At 40.3% G+C, this 15,337-nt stretch overlaps 1 protein-coding gene across 1 annotated transcript; it reads left to right on the top strand.

The window, feature by feature from the left end:
- The first annotated feature begins 8,155 nt into the window (after window positions 1–8,155).
- On the top strand, window positions 8,156–11,279 carry LOC125292390 (E3 ubiquitin/ISG15 ligase TRIM25-like). The gene is made up of 6 exons (XM_048239653.1): window positions 8,156–8,998; window positions 9,154–9,249; window positions 9,584–9,817; window positions 10,082–10,232; window positions 10,531–10,656; window positions 10,837–11,279. Exons 1-6 carry the CDS (start codon window positions 8,417–8,419, stop codon window positions 10,932–10,934), a joined length of 1,287 nt encoding a protein of 428 aa, XP_048095610.1. The 5' UTR covers window positions 8,156–8,416; the 3' UTR covers window positions 10,935–11,279.
- Window positions 11,280–15,337: the final 4,058 nt, after the last annotated feature.

The raw sequence follows: 15,337 nt of genomic DNA, 5'->3' as shown, positions 1-15,337 counted from the left end.
TTGAGGACGCTAAGAGGATCTTCACTGAGCTGATCAGCTTCATGGAGCAAAAGCGCTCTGAGGTGACTGAGTCGATCAGAGCCCAGGAGAGGGCAGAGGTGAGTCAAGCTGAAGGACTCCTGGAGCAGCTGGAGTTGGAGATCACTAAACTGAAGAGCAGAGATGCTGAGATGGAGAAACTTCAGCCAACAGAGGACCCTGTTGATTTCATTCAGGTAACTTAAGTTACTTTATTTGTCCTGTAGGAAATGTGTCTTCTGAATTTTACCCATACGGGGGTAGTATATACATGGACACACACTTGGAGCAGTGAGCTCACCAGGAGCACACACACATACAGAGTGTAGATGCACTTTACCTGACACACCTGCTGGATCTTATCACTCTATTTGTAGACAGCAGAGGTAACTTCCTTATGGTCTCTGATCTCTTCCTTCGTTTCCCTTTAGGGTTTCCAGGCACACTTCTCCCACCCATATGTGGCTGAGACCCTTCCCCAGGTCACTTTTAAACCACAGTTCTCCTTCAGTGAAATGATAACACCAGTGGTTCCATCTCTGAAAGAGAAAACAAAAGAGTTCCTCTTGGCAATAAATAAAGGTATTATATTAATAATATTACTATTATTATTATTATTATTATTATTATGACCACAAGTGTGTTTTGCATGTCCAAATTTCCGACAAGGATTCCCGGGACACTGTAAGACCGGGTACACAAAACTTGGTGGGCATGTAACCCCACATGGATAGCATGGAACCATCGTTTTTCGTTTTGATCTGTAGCCCCCCGCTGGACTGGACCCCCGAAAGGAGGGTAGGACAGACACAGTTTTCTGTGAATATCTCGAGAACCGTGGGGTTTAGGAGGACCATTTTTTTGTATGTTGATCTCAAAGGGCCATGTCAACCCATTCCATAACCACTCATTTCATGTATAGCCACCTAGTTAAACACAAAAAGTAAAAATGAGGTGTTGTAATCGCAGGTATCTGTGACCTAACATAGTCAAAACTGCACGAAATTGGAAGTGTAGGATCATTATGACACCCTCTGAATGCACGCCAAGTTTAAGTGGAATTCCGCTCATGGGGGCCACACAATAAATTAATTTATGTTACTATACACCAACTGGCATGTAGGTGGCGGAGACAGTTTTCTGTGAATATCTCGAGAACCGTAGGGCCTAGGAGGTCCACCTTTTTTGTATGTTGGTCTTAAGGGGGCATGTCAACCTATCCCATTACCACTTATTTCATGTATAGCGCCACCTAGTTAAAAATTAAAAAGCAAAACATTAGGTGTTTTCATCACAATATCTCTGGCTGACAAGGTCAAAACTGCACAAAATTGAAAGTGTAGGATCATTATGACACCCTCCGAATGCATGCCAAGTTTATTGGACTTTTGTTCATGGGGGCCTTACAATAAAATAATTTATGTGTACATTTAGTGACCCATACACCAACAAGGATTCCCGGGACACTGAAAGACCGGGTACCACGAAACTTGGTGGGCATGTAACCCCACATGGATAGCATGGAACCATCATTTTTCATTTTGATCTGTAGCCCCCGCTGGACTGGACCCCCCGAAAGGAGGGTAGGGCAGACACAGTTTTTAATTTCATGTAAACCCATTCCATATGCACACATGTGCATAAACAGATACACACGCACACACATACATTCACAGTAATCCTACGAATGACACATACTCACACAGTAGACATATAAGCAAAGGCAAACACACAACCCACCCACCCACACACACACATAAACATAAACATGTACACGCACACATGCACACAATTCAAGAATTTCTCAGAATTATGAACAGGAAAGATGGGGGTGGGGTTGTATAAAATGTATTTTACATGTGAAATCTATGAACTAATCATGTTTTGGTACTTGTTGTCTAGCAGATACCAGTGAGAATTGAGTGCGCATAATGCAATTCAGTGAGACAGTTAGAATCATATATGCCTTTCAGCGTGACTTATTTTTGTGGAAAACATGTGCTGGACTGGGCGGCGGTCATATTTTGTACCGCTCTGCGGTACATCTAGTTTTTGTTGTTGTTGTTTTTGTTATGTCAAAGGCCTAGAACCTACCTACTAGCGGAGACCAGATCAGGCTTTAAATCTACAGGGTGTAGCCAGTGGTTTAGTTTGTCCTTATTGGAATTCTGTATCAAGATGGTGGGGCAAAATGCCCAATCACATGTATAAAGGGCTCATAAGCTAAGGAAAATACAGCAATGTATTTACAGGTAATGATTATCTAATTAAATGATCATTTTAAATACTAGCTAAAATGCTGTCACATTGTTGCCATTTTGAAAATGTTCAGTCAGGCACAGGCTAATGTACAAAAGAGGCAGAACAGTCAGGAACCTAACAGGGTTGTCAGGGGCAGCAGTAAACAGCAACATGACACACAGCAACAAGTTCACACAGCACAAAATAAGCACTAAAGATCAATAAAGGTCAAGGTCACTAAAATGAAAACACACAAAAACTTGAATGTGGCGTGAGAATTTGAAGAGAATCTGAAGGATGGTGGATGACCGCACATGGCCTGTAACTGTAAGCGAGTAGCCTACAAGTGATGAACACGTTAGCAGTCCTAATGGAATTAGAGCAAATGGTGTTGAGTTTAATACCATGTGAGTTATTTCAGCAATAAGCCCCAAGAGGCCGTAGCTGCTAGCTGTGGCCTAGTAAAACCAGGGATTTCTAATGACGTTTTTATTAGAGAGTCTTAAGGCGGGCTTAACAGGATAACAGTCCTGCGACTGTGAACAACAAGGAAGGTGGCTATGGCTAACTTAGCTGTTCTAAATTCAGTGTAACCTCCCCGCTTTTACGAATCGGACACGGCCTATTGCATGCCTAGGCTTATTCTTTTTCTAAAACAGTTACTACATATCTGGCAAGATTTCATAAAATAAAGGCACAACAATGGAAAATGACGATTTTATACTTTAACTTTTGTATCAAGTTATGGTAGTGCAGTAATATGATGAACAGAGGGAGACCGCACACATATGCCAGTAGTTTAATGCAAACAACGTTTCAGCCTGTGGCCTTTCTCAAGTCTTACGCAGTAATATGGAACAAAATGAGGTCAAGGTGTATGTTTATGCTGAAATTTACAACGGCATCGATCATGATTCAGCCAATCACAATCAAGGACCGGAATTTTCAGTTTTAGAATAAGTTTATATTGTGCACTGGGCACTTTATTGGGTACCTTACAGGAGAATTACAGTGATTTTTCACATAGATCTCTGTTTGATCCAAGTACTGTGGGTATGAAAAAGCTCGAGTTGCTGCAGCCAACATCTAGGTTCAACATCTATCATTCATGCACCCAGGTAGCTACACCTTGGTGCATGAATGGAGGCTCATGAACATGAGTCTAAGGCTATGTTTTTGATTGTAATACCTTGTCAGTCAATTGGGAAAGCAAATAACTGGGTGTAAAACTGTTTTGTCGTTGCTGAGATCATGGTGAAGTTAGTTTCAGTTTGCCTCCAAGTTCAAATAAGATGCATGTAGGTAGGCCACTCTGCTAGTTTTAGTAAAGCAAGGTATAGTGAAATTCTGGTGTTGTATACACGGTCTCGTATGCAAGCAGATTCCTTCAGATGTACTGATTGCTCTTAAAGGGAATGAAAGATGTCACTCTTAAACACACCTATGACTGATTACGAAACATAAGAACAACCCTTTTGAACAATGCATCTGGCGTCTGGCGAACTTATTTCACGGTCAAGATAGCAATTTTGGAACTGGACAAACCCTAAATGTATATATAAACCATTGACTTCAGACTGTTAAAATAGGACCCATTGTCATGTTCAAGAAACTACTGTGAGATGATTGAAGTTTCATTACATGGCGCGTTATCCTGCTGGAAGTAGCCATCAGAAGATAGGTTAGCTGGAGACACGGACATGTTCAGCAACAATACTCAATCTATTGTATACAACAACAATATTCATATTCCAAGACATTGTAGCCTTGTGTTAATTACTCAGGTTGCTGCCTTTTGTAACCAGTAGGTGGCAGTGTAGGACAAGGAATAGTGCAGTTCCACTACTACAATAAACGAAGAGAAAGTGACCTGTAATCTGTGCAGCATGAAATAAATGAAAACAACCTTCAGTTCAACATACCAACCTTTGCAATACATGTTTTCATATTTTGCTTCAATTATGCAACATGTCCATCTAATCCATTGGCACTGGAGCGGTAGAGAAAACAGAGTAACGACTTCTGCTCCTTCTCCTGTCACAGGTTTCAGGATTGGGGACGAAGTCCGTTTGAAGGCTTCTGTTAAAAATGCAACGTACGGCTGGGTAGGCATCAATCGCCAAAGTGTGGGTGTAGTCAAATGTGAGACTCTTCTGGTGTTAATATTGATTTTTGTCCAAAATTCTCATGAATGAATGTTACTATGAGTAACTCTGATGTAGTTTAACATCACTGACAAAGTACTCTCTTCTGTTCTCATAGCTCTGGATTCATACTGCATCAGGGTCGACTTTCCCCGGCAGAATAACTGTGGTGTTGACCCCTCTGAGCTGGAGCTGGTCTAATGCATCCCATGGAGTGTTGTACTGATCATGACCTGAGATTTTATGAGCTTTAATTTGAAGAACAAGATAAACATGCCGAAAATGCCTGTGTATGTTTTCCAGCCACATGGTTAGGCCTTTTAAAATGTATTTGCCATATTTTTTCAGCTATTTGAACTTAGTAAAGATCTTTAAACACATGTATGACTGTGATGAAGACAATAATTGGAAAATAAAGACAATAATTGGAAAATAAAATGTTTATTTGAAATATATTACAATATATACATCTTGGCAACAGTTAAACCATGTTTTAATGTAGAAAAGTAGATGAAAAAGTGAGTTTTATTACCGGTCACAATTGTATGGATAATATATGTGTATACTCAATTAAAGGTTGCTCAAATAGTAAATAAGTTTTTGTTAAAATAAAGGTATTCTGACAGGACTTTTCAAACTGATATGAACACTGAGACCAATGGCAATAATAAATATGAAAAATATGTTAACATTATTTATTTACCAGGAGCTTTGGCTCGTTAAAATAGAACCCTGAATGTGTATGTCTGTGCGTGTGAGTGTGTGTCTGCATGTAGTTGTGAGAGTTATATATATATATATATATGAATGTGTGTGTTTGTCTGTGTGTGTATGTATGTGTGTGTATATGTGTGTGTGTATGTGTGTATCTGCAGGTGGGTGTGAGAGCAGCAGGCAAAGCACATGCCGCCTGCAATGTGAAGTCCCCTTGAGTGTGTATGTGTGTGTGTGTATAGTGTGTGTATGTGTGTATCTGCAGGTGGGTGTGTGAGAGCAGCAGGCAAAGCACATGCCGCCTGCAATGTGAAGTCCCCTTGAGTGTGTATGTCTGTGTGTGTGTATGTGTTTGTGTCTGTGTGTGTGTGATTGTGTTGAAGGGTAAAGTGAGGAAGTGCAGTCTTGAGCAAGTTGTCACACTCAGGAGGACGCAGAGGAGTAGGTTTGATGATGGGATTTTTATTTTTTCCCAAATAAGGCCAATATTCTGCAATTAGGTTAATAAAAAATACAAACAAAAGAAAAGAAAAAATAGAAAAAAAATACTTTCAATAAATGAAACAAAAAAATTGACATGATAGTCAAAAAACAATACAATAATTGTAGCCGGCAATAACGTCAGACTTTACCAAATCACCATAGAGCAAATAGGACTCATGTCCTGTCACTTACTAACCTGACTCTCGCCAGATGAATTTCGTTCCGCTTAGCTCCACCTAGCTTCACTCACATCCATCTGGGACCTCTTCCATTGAGAGTGATTTCTGCACCAGATTTTATGCTAGAGCCAATCAGGATGCAGGGCGGGAGTTTTATAGATGTGACATTGCGTAGAAGCGACTGTGAGACTGTTATCAGCATCACGGGTTGGCTTCGATGTGAGTGGTTGAAGTAGCACGTCAACAGATGACGGACAAGTGGCTTATTCAATCATATGCAAGCATTTTTTGATTAGGCCCAGCCTTCTGAAGCAACACTCCAATGGATAGGGGTGTGACTTTCGAAACCGACGTCTCGAATCAGTGTCGAGGCTTCGAAGCACAAGTGTTTCGAAACACTGCTTCGAAACGTGGTTCAAAACAGCCATGTCATGTGACCACTGCTTCGAAACATCGTTCAAAATCCTCATGTCATGTGACCAAAGTTAAGTGAACTTTCTCTTAAGCAATAACCATGATGGTGTAGTGGTTAGTGAGGGTGTTTTTTGCATGGTAGCCCAGGCTACTCAAATGTGGTTCGATCCCCGTTTGATTTGTAAGGTATTGTTTCAGATAGTATCTGTAGATGTTTTCTATGGTCAAAAATCGAGAGTTTTTATGAGAAGAAAGTGATTTAGAGAACACATAGTGGCAGCAATAAGATTCTCTTTAGTGTGACTTCATGTGGTCTCCCATCCAGTAATTGACTAAGGGCATGCTGCTTAGCGTTTGACAAAGACTGAACACAGGTAACACAGCAAGCCACAAACTTTAAAGACTACATCTCCAATATGAAGCATTTGACAGATTTGTTTCACCCTAAACAGCTCTGAGGTGTCGGAATTGTTTCAAAGCTTCGGAACAATTCGGCACAATTGCTTCGAACGTTTCAGTGTTTCATAAAGCCTCGCTTTGCCCATCCCTAGTTTACATGATAAAGGTAGCGCCTCGCTACCGTGACGATGGATATGCACCCGTCACAGAGTGTGTGTGTGTGTCTGAGTGTGTATATCTGTGTGTGTGAGTGTATATCTGTGTGTGTGTGTGTATTTTGTGTGTGTGTGAGTGTGTATGTCTGTGTGTATGCGTGTGTGTGTGTGTTTGTGAGTGTGTATATCTGTGTGTGTGAGTTTGTATGTCGTTGTGTATGTGTGTGTGTGTGTGTGTGTGTGTGTATCTTTGTGTGTGAATATGTGTATGTGTGTGTGTGTGTATGTGTATATCTGTGTGAATATGTGTGTGAGTGTGTATGTCTGTGAGTGTGTGTGTCTGAATATGTGTATGTGTGTGAGTGTATGTCTGTGTGTGTGTGTGTGTGTGAGTGTGTATATCTGTGTGTACAGTATGTGTGTGTAAGTGTGTATGTGTGTGTGTATGTCTCTTGCGTGTGTGTATGTATGAGTATGTGTATGTGTGTTTGTACAGTAGGTAAAGAAGTATGTGTGCATCTAGATACAACATTCTATCCCACCGGTCACTATTGTGACCGTCTACATGTTTACTCATTCTGCATACACTATTATAAATAATTATTATCATAATTATAAATGTATATATCATAACTAGACACCTTAAAGACCATGTGTACAAAAAATATTTTTCCTATGTTTATTTTAACATACTTTAAAAACCTTTTATTTGGGAGCTGTGAGGCAGTCATCCTCTTCTCAAGGTGCAACCAGTAAGTAAACAGCTCTGGTCATGTGACAATTTGCTCAAAACATTTGACACTGCACACATTTCATTGAATCACTCTATTGTTTCAATATTTACTGAAAGAGTATTGGGATATTCCCCAGTTACAGTTTTAGAGGCTTATAAGTACATATTTTATAATCACTATCTGTACATACTCATAGACTAAGCAGGTAGACCTGATCTGCACATAGAACACTACTGCACCCCAGACAGTTCCTAACCTGCTCCTCTCGGTCAGTGAGTGTTCTAGTCTTGATTGTTCCCAGTTGTTCCTTGCCTTCTCCTCCTGTAGCTGATAAAAGCTTGACCTCTGACCTTTGGGTCAGGCACATATTACCCCACACAATTTATACCCAAGAAGCCTCGTTATCATACCTAGGTGAGTGTATATTCCTCTCTAATCACCTACAAGTAAGGGAGCAAGAGTAGGCAATGCATGAATTTTGCGCTGTGCCTTTAAGAGTTATGTCCATAAAAAACAGGTAGACTCCTAAACACACCCCCACATCAGGTGAAAAGAATTTGCATCAGATTAGACGTCATTTGGATTTCATTATGGGGCGTGTTTCAACCTAGTCTGAAAGCCAACCCGAATTTATCCCGCCCACAAAATTAGAGGATGTCAAATGCCTTAACCGCGGTTTCTGTTCATCTGTTAAAGTCATTGTGTTGTCAATATCTTATTAAAAAGATGCCATAGCGGAAACAAATCATGTTGCTTCTCCAGTAGCATTCAGGAAAATCAACTAAAGCATGCTCAGGTGACATAGATGACTGCTACACTGCTTACCTGTCCATCATACAAAGCCCGCCCAATGGACTGACTCAAGACTGAATTTCCTGCCCTCAAATTTGAGGGCCGGCTTCCAGGCTAGCAGCACGTGTGTGAGAAAGGGGAAAATGGCCAGTGCTTCAGTGTTGGAAGAGTTAAGCTGTTCAATTTGTCTTGATCTGATGAAGGACCCAGTGACTGTTCCCTGTGGACACAGTTTCTGTTTGAACTGTATTACAGGCTGCTGGAATCAAGAAGACCAGAAGGGTGTTTACAGCTGCCCCCAGTGCAGGGAGACCTTCACTCCAAGGCCTGTTCTACGCAGAAACACAATGCTGACTGAAGTTATAGAGAAGCTGAAGAAAACTGAACTGCAGTCTGATGCTAAGACTCCTTTCTACGCCGGCCCAGGTGATGTGGAGTGTGATTTCTGCACTGGGAGGAAACATAAAGCCATCAAGTCATGTCTAACATGTCTGGTTTCCTATTGTGAAGTTCATATTCAGCCTCACTATGAAGTGCCTCGCTTTAGCAAGCACAAGCTGGTGAATGCCACCTCGCAGCTACATGAGAAGATCTGTTCTCAGCATGACAGGATTATTGAGGTGTTTTGTCGCAAAGATCAGAAGTTAATCTGTCTGCTGTGTTTGATGGATGACCATAACGGACATGAGACTGTATCAGCTCTGGCAGAACGAACCGAGAAGCAGGTTTCTCTCTCTCTCTCTCTCTCTCTCTCTCTCAAACAAACTGTATGGTTTATTGAATTGTACACCTGTATAGGTTTTTCCGTCACTATTCTACCATTGGCTGTGCTTGTAATTGTAATTTCTTGTAACTGTTCTGTGTACATCTATCCACACAGAAAACATTATTGCAGATGAAGGGGTATAACCAGAAGCAACTCCAGCAGAAAGAGAAGGAGGTGGAGGAGGTCAAACAGGCTGTGAAGTCTCTGCAGGTGACTGATGTCTTTTTTTTCTTCCCCCCAACAACCCCAAAGTATGGCTGACGTCTGTGGGGGAAGACTTGGGGGGCCTTTAGAATTCATTTCCATTTTTCTGTTATTTTCTTTATTTTTTGGCTTTTTTGGTTCTGATGTTCTGTGCAGAAATGATGGACAATGATCACTCATCCCATCATGGATAAGCATTTTCAATTCTTTGAATATGCATAATTTTTCTTTGAATCTTTCTTTTAGCCTGGTTGAAACCAGACTCATTCACATCCTCCTTAAAGGAGATCTAGGTGGGCATGGCCTGGCTAGAATATTTTGCATTTGAATCTCCTATCAGGCCACCACACAGGAAGCTGTTGAGGAGACTGATGGGATCTTCACTGAGCTGATCAGCTTCATGGAGCAAAAGCGCTCTGAGGTGACTGAGTCGATCAGAGCTCAGGAGAGGGCAGAGGTGAGTCGAGCTGAAGGACTCCTGGACCAGCTGGAGTTGGAGATCACTAAACTGAAGAGCAGAGATGCGGAGATGGAGAAACTTCAGCCAATAGAGGACCCCATTGATTTCCTCCAGGTAATGTAACCAGCACTGTCTATATGGAGACTCTCAACTCTACATAATTCAATGTTTCCTCAGCAGAATCCCTGATGTACAGGCTCACCAGAATAAAATGGCTCCTACTTACACTTGTAAAAGCAGGGGCTTGCAGACCTTTGACAGAGGTTAGGTGCACCTAACCTAACAATGTTGATGTGTCAAAGTATTTTCAGAGTTCTCGATAGAACATCTTCTTCGGTGTCCTTAAGTTCTCTGACCTGTCCCTTTGTTTCCCTGTAGAGTTTCCAATCACACTTCACTTCCTCATCTGTGACTAAGACCCTTCCCAAGGTCACTTTTAAGCCACAGTTCTCCTTCAGTGAAGTGATGAAATCAGTGTCCCCATCTCTGAGAGACAAGACAAAACGGTTCCACCAGGCAGTATTCAAAGGTAGGTTGTTTTTCTTAGTAAGTATGTGTTACCAAACAAGGAGTCCAGAGGTAAACTTGGACCTAGAAGCGGAGACTGAGGGTGGATGTACAGAAATGACAGGCCAAAAGTACAAACTGTCTCAGATAAAAACCAGATCCCTGGACTTGTCAGGTAAAGGTCAAAGATCACAGGTCAAGGTCAAGATCACAAGCAAATTCCAGAAGCAGTGTCCAAGTAGCAGGAGGCAGCTAGCAGCAGGGAAGGTCTCCGTTAGTCAGACATTATTCACACATGACTGTCTCCGCTCCTTTTCTAGTCACAGGCTTCATAAAGGGAGACATGGTCAAACTGAAGACTCCTGAGACCATTTCCAAGACCCTTCTCTGTGGGTACAGCAGCCACACATATAAAATCACTGTTGGTGGTGTGGGTGTGGTCTCAGGTAAGGCCATTTATAGATTCATCACTTCATGCTATAATAGATGGAAATCATTCAGTGGTGACTATTTAAAATTGAATAAATTATCATTAATTTTCCATGAGAATATTTTGCCATAACATTATTACAAATCTTAAAATATTATAATACTGTGCAATTCCAATAACTGATTGATCCTTTCAGATTTGATAGGGAGAGATTACATGACTGTTATCTTCCCTGACCACCCTGGCTGGTTGGGGAGTTCATCTAGGCTGGAACTGGTATTCGCAATAAATTAAAATTCAGAATCACTTTGACATTTATTTTTGACCAACCAAACCACAATATCCTTCTGGGCAGAATGCTAAATGTTTTGCAACCTGTATTTAATCCTACAGTGCATGTCAGTTTTGCAGTTGTATAGTAAAAGGAAACTTTTTAACATTTGTGATGAATGAAATGACCTTGTTCCTTGGTCATGGAGTTGTATTTCAAGTCAAGATTTATGTGTATTGTAAGAGAGCTAATTTATATATTGTTGTTGACCAGTGTAATATGTGGAAGCTTAATAGGAGATAATTTAAATGGACATCTCCTTGCTCTAGCTTGATTGTTTATTCCTAATAAATGTCTTCAATCCTGAATGTTCCCTTGCAATGGTTATTTTGCTGAGTCACACTGAGGAGTAATTATTGTAGACAGGATATTGTTCAAAGCTCGGCGTCATCGAGGATGTCTCATTTGTCAACCAGAGGAGGTGAGAATAGAATGGCTAGATGTCTTATGGCGGAGTCTCCAACGGCGGCCTCCATTGGCAAGCAGCGCGGACGAGACATCTAGCCATTCTATATATATCTATGGTGAGAATGAGGAGAGACGAGAGAGGCGGAAGCAAAGATAGAAACCTAGACATTGTCCGTCAAGTTCTATTAGGTGGCACACGTAAACGTGGCCGCCATATTGCTGGGGGCAACACCTTTACTGTCTATATGGACAAAACTTGCCGGCAATTAGAGACACCTGTCTGATTTCTGATAAGAGACGTCTGTTTCTCCATTGGCCTCCAGTGATTGTTGCTCCCACGAAGATGGCGCCGCTATTTGCATACGTTCTGGAGCACAATGCGGTATCTAGTGTTCCAATATGGGTGGAAGAGCCGATACGTAAGGAAACAGGAGCATACGCGGAAGCGTTTCCAGTCGGAATTGTGTGACCATTGGTCTAACTAGTGGCCTCCTTACACCAAACGACTTTGATAAGATTTGGGAAAGATTCTTTAAAGATTGTAGTCTTTTGAGTAAAGGTTGAATGGGTGACATTAGTTAAAAGACTCCAATCTACCAAGAATCTTTCCCAAAATCGTGTCGAAGTTTTTTGATGTAAGGAGGCCATAAGCTGCCAAGGTCAACGACAATCAATGAGTACAGTAGATAAACCAAGAAAATATCTTTGTGCTGGAATTATCATGAACTACCATGCAACTTAAAAAAATTGATGCCTGTTTTATTTACGTGTTGTATTTAAGTATTCATTTGTGTATCGAGAACAATCAAACGTTCCCTCATTATCAGGGTCAGTAAGTGATTTTCCATGTTCATGTCATATTTGTAGGCTTTGGCAAAGTTCATTCTCAAGTCAATTCTCTGCAATTTGGGTGTGACAGTAGTCTGTTTATTCTAGCCCAGGGGTCGGCAACCTTTTTGCCTGGAGAGCCACTTTTACCATTTTTTTTTTTTAATCTCAGAAGAGCCACATAAAGACGGTTACAAAAAAAAGTTTGGATATTTAACGTACAGTTACTTTCATTCAACAGAGGATTTTTTATAAATACATGTTCTACTCGTTTTAAAAGTAGGCCTAATGTGCAAGTAACTTTAAATATGAAGTGGAATGACAGAAGTATAGGCCTTATTCTTCCCATGTACTGTAGGCTAAACACCACCCCCTATTTTTCCAGTGTCCTTTGGTATGCAAAGTAACATCATAGTTAACAACACTCAATTTTCGTTGACATGTCATTGGCGAAATTGAACATTAGGCATACCAGATATTAGATTTGGTGATGGCCTTGGAGTCATGGCTCATATTCAGTGAGGTGAAGTTTCATGCAAGAATTGAGGTTGTCACCATTTAAGGGCAACTCCACTCAAAACTGTCATATCCATAACGGCAACTAAATACCATGGCATTGTGTTGGCGTTATGGATGTGACAGTTTTGCGCGAAATTGCCCTTAAACGTGAGCGCAGGTTTGTCTTTATATTTTTCATATGTGAGAGATTTCTCACATGCAAGTGGAACCGAACAGGGTTAACACAGCAATACTACTAACTCGTTGCAGTGTGTGATATAACGGGCAGTTCATTTCGCGTTTTCAGAATCAGTCTTCGGATGGAAACTTTCCCATTTCAGCCCGCTTGTGTTCGCGCTCGCAAGCTGTGGTCGCTGACGTTTCCTTTTTGACATTTTCATTATCTAGCCTACAGCAAGCGCACACATCAACAATAACAAAGTGTTCTCGTTGACTGAAATGGAGGGAAATCGGTGATTTTGTTTGATTGACTTGGCAACAAACCGCGAATGTAACTATATTGTGCAGGCTACGGTTACGGAGTCAAGTGAGGTGGAAAGTTATATAGGCTAAATTACTCAGATAGACCTACAATATTACATTTTGAAAATGAACTAACTAAAATATATTTTAATTAAATACTCATTAATTATTTTCAAAAGCTGAGCCGCATCAGAGGGATCAAAGAGCCGCGGGTTGCCGACCCCTGTTCTAGCCTAAGCGGTGATGCATTGCCAAATCATCAGTAATTGACATCTCTGAGTGAGCAGGACATCTCATCTCATTTCTCCTATCTGCCTTTCCTTGATTTCCTCATCCTCCTCACATTCCTTTCTTTGTTTCCTTCAAAAAATGTAGAGGAAAGAGGCCTTAGGAGAGAAGGAGGAAAAGGAGGATGGACAAATAAAGAAATGAGATGAACCCCAAGAATGGGACAGCACCTGCTGTGACCTATCATTAAATTGACAGCACAAAAAAATGTGTTGACACGTTTCCGTTTTATGGCAGTTGTTTACTGATGTTTTTCAAGCTTCCAGCCTCCCTTTGGGTAACCCTGTGTTTCACGTCACAACACTATGAATTGTTGAGGAAAGTGTCCATATGCTGACTTGTAAGGCTTCAGAAAAGGAGCGAGCAAGCCCTCAAGCACTTTAGTGGGACAGCCCTCACAAAGTTAACGGGAATGCGCATATAATATAATAGTGTTCAGGTGTGATATTGGCCCATTCTTTTAAATAGATAGTCATTAAATTAGATTAGATTCAACTTTATTGTCATTGTGCAGAGTACAATTACAGAGACAATGAAATGCAGTTTGTGTCTAACCAGAGGTGCAGAAAAGTGAAAAGTGATATACAAAGTAGGTGGTGCATAGACAGGACAAAATATATAGTGCAGTGTAGACAGTAGTATACAGTTGTTTTCAGAAGGTGGTTTAGACTATAAATTAAATTATGTGCAGTGTATTAGCAGTTACCTTATAAGAGCGAAATAAATATGGCATTGTAATATGATCAATGTATGAACAACATGTACAGATGTGCATGTGTATGTGCAACATGTACAGATTTTGCCAAAGACAGAAATTACTGTATTTCCAAAGAAAGAAATGACTGATTACTATCAAATTACTTTGATATGCTATATATTACTGTGTTTATTGGGGGGCATGTATATTCTTAGGCCTAATATAGACCCTTTCAACTGCAGAATCAAACATGTGCATTCCTAAGGCATTTCCGGAGGTACAGAAAACAATGTTAACGTGGGGACAAAAGACAAGTTTTACGTAAAGTCGACTTTCGTAAATCCTCTAGGAACAGTTTGAAAGGGTATACTTCATCCAAACATACTACTGTTCTATAAACATGAAAAAAACTGAATAATGAACCAAAACCATATACATGAGTTACAATAGGTTTGGCTGTTAATTCTATGGAGCAACGGAATAAAACTAGAACTTTGTGGGCCTCCTGACCAGTGGTTATGTCTGGAGCATGAAAGGTGCACCATGTTTAGTGAAGTGAAGCATAGCCATGGCCAGGTGATGCTATAGGCCTATTTCTAAAGGGGTGACTACACTTTTGTCAGTAACTGTACTTCCAATTAGTACATTTAATTACCACTCTAAGTATTTGCAATTTAATACACTTAAAACAAGTTCTATACAATTTAAAATACACTAACAACAAAGGACACTTTTTAAAAGTACATAAAATACCACTTTCAGTATTGCAGAATTAGTATTAGTAGCTTTAGTACACTGCAGTTGAAGTTATAACATCCATTTTGTAGTATACATTTTTAAAAGTACACATTAAACATACTCAACATATAAATGTACAAGTCAGTACATTTAAGCATACTTGTTTTATACTTAATGTACTTTAATCATATTTCTAACATACTAAACTAAAGTATACAACTTTTTGACCTGGGAGATAACATGAGTGACAACTTGAAATATCTGTAGGTAGGCTATATATACTTTTTTGACACTTAGATATTTGATAGACACAAATGATGACAAATATTGGTCGGCTTCAGTAAACTGTTTTTATTCGCTCACAATAGGTTTGCTGATTGCCAGCATTAATAACTTTTGGTTTTAATGTAGAAACAGACATAAGCT

This window comes from Alosa alosa, chromosome 3 (genome assembly GCF_017589495.1).
Source record: "Alosa alosa isolate M-15738 ecotype Scorff River chromosome 3, AALO_Geno_1.1, whole genome shotgun sequence".
Taxonomy (NCBI): domain Eukaryota; kingdom Metazoa; phylum Chordata; class Actinopteri; order Clupeiformes; family Clupeidae; genus Alosa; species Alosa alosa.
The sequence above is the reverse complement of the archived record's forward strand: the minus strand, read 5'-3'. Positions and strand labels throughout refer to the sequence as shown.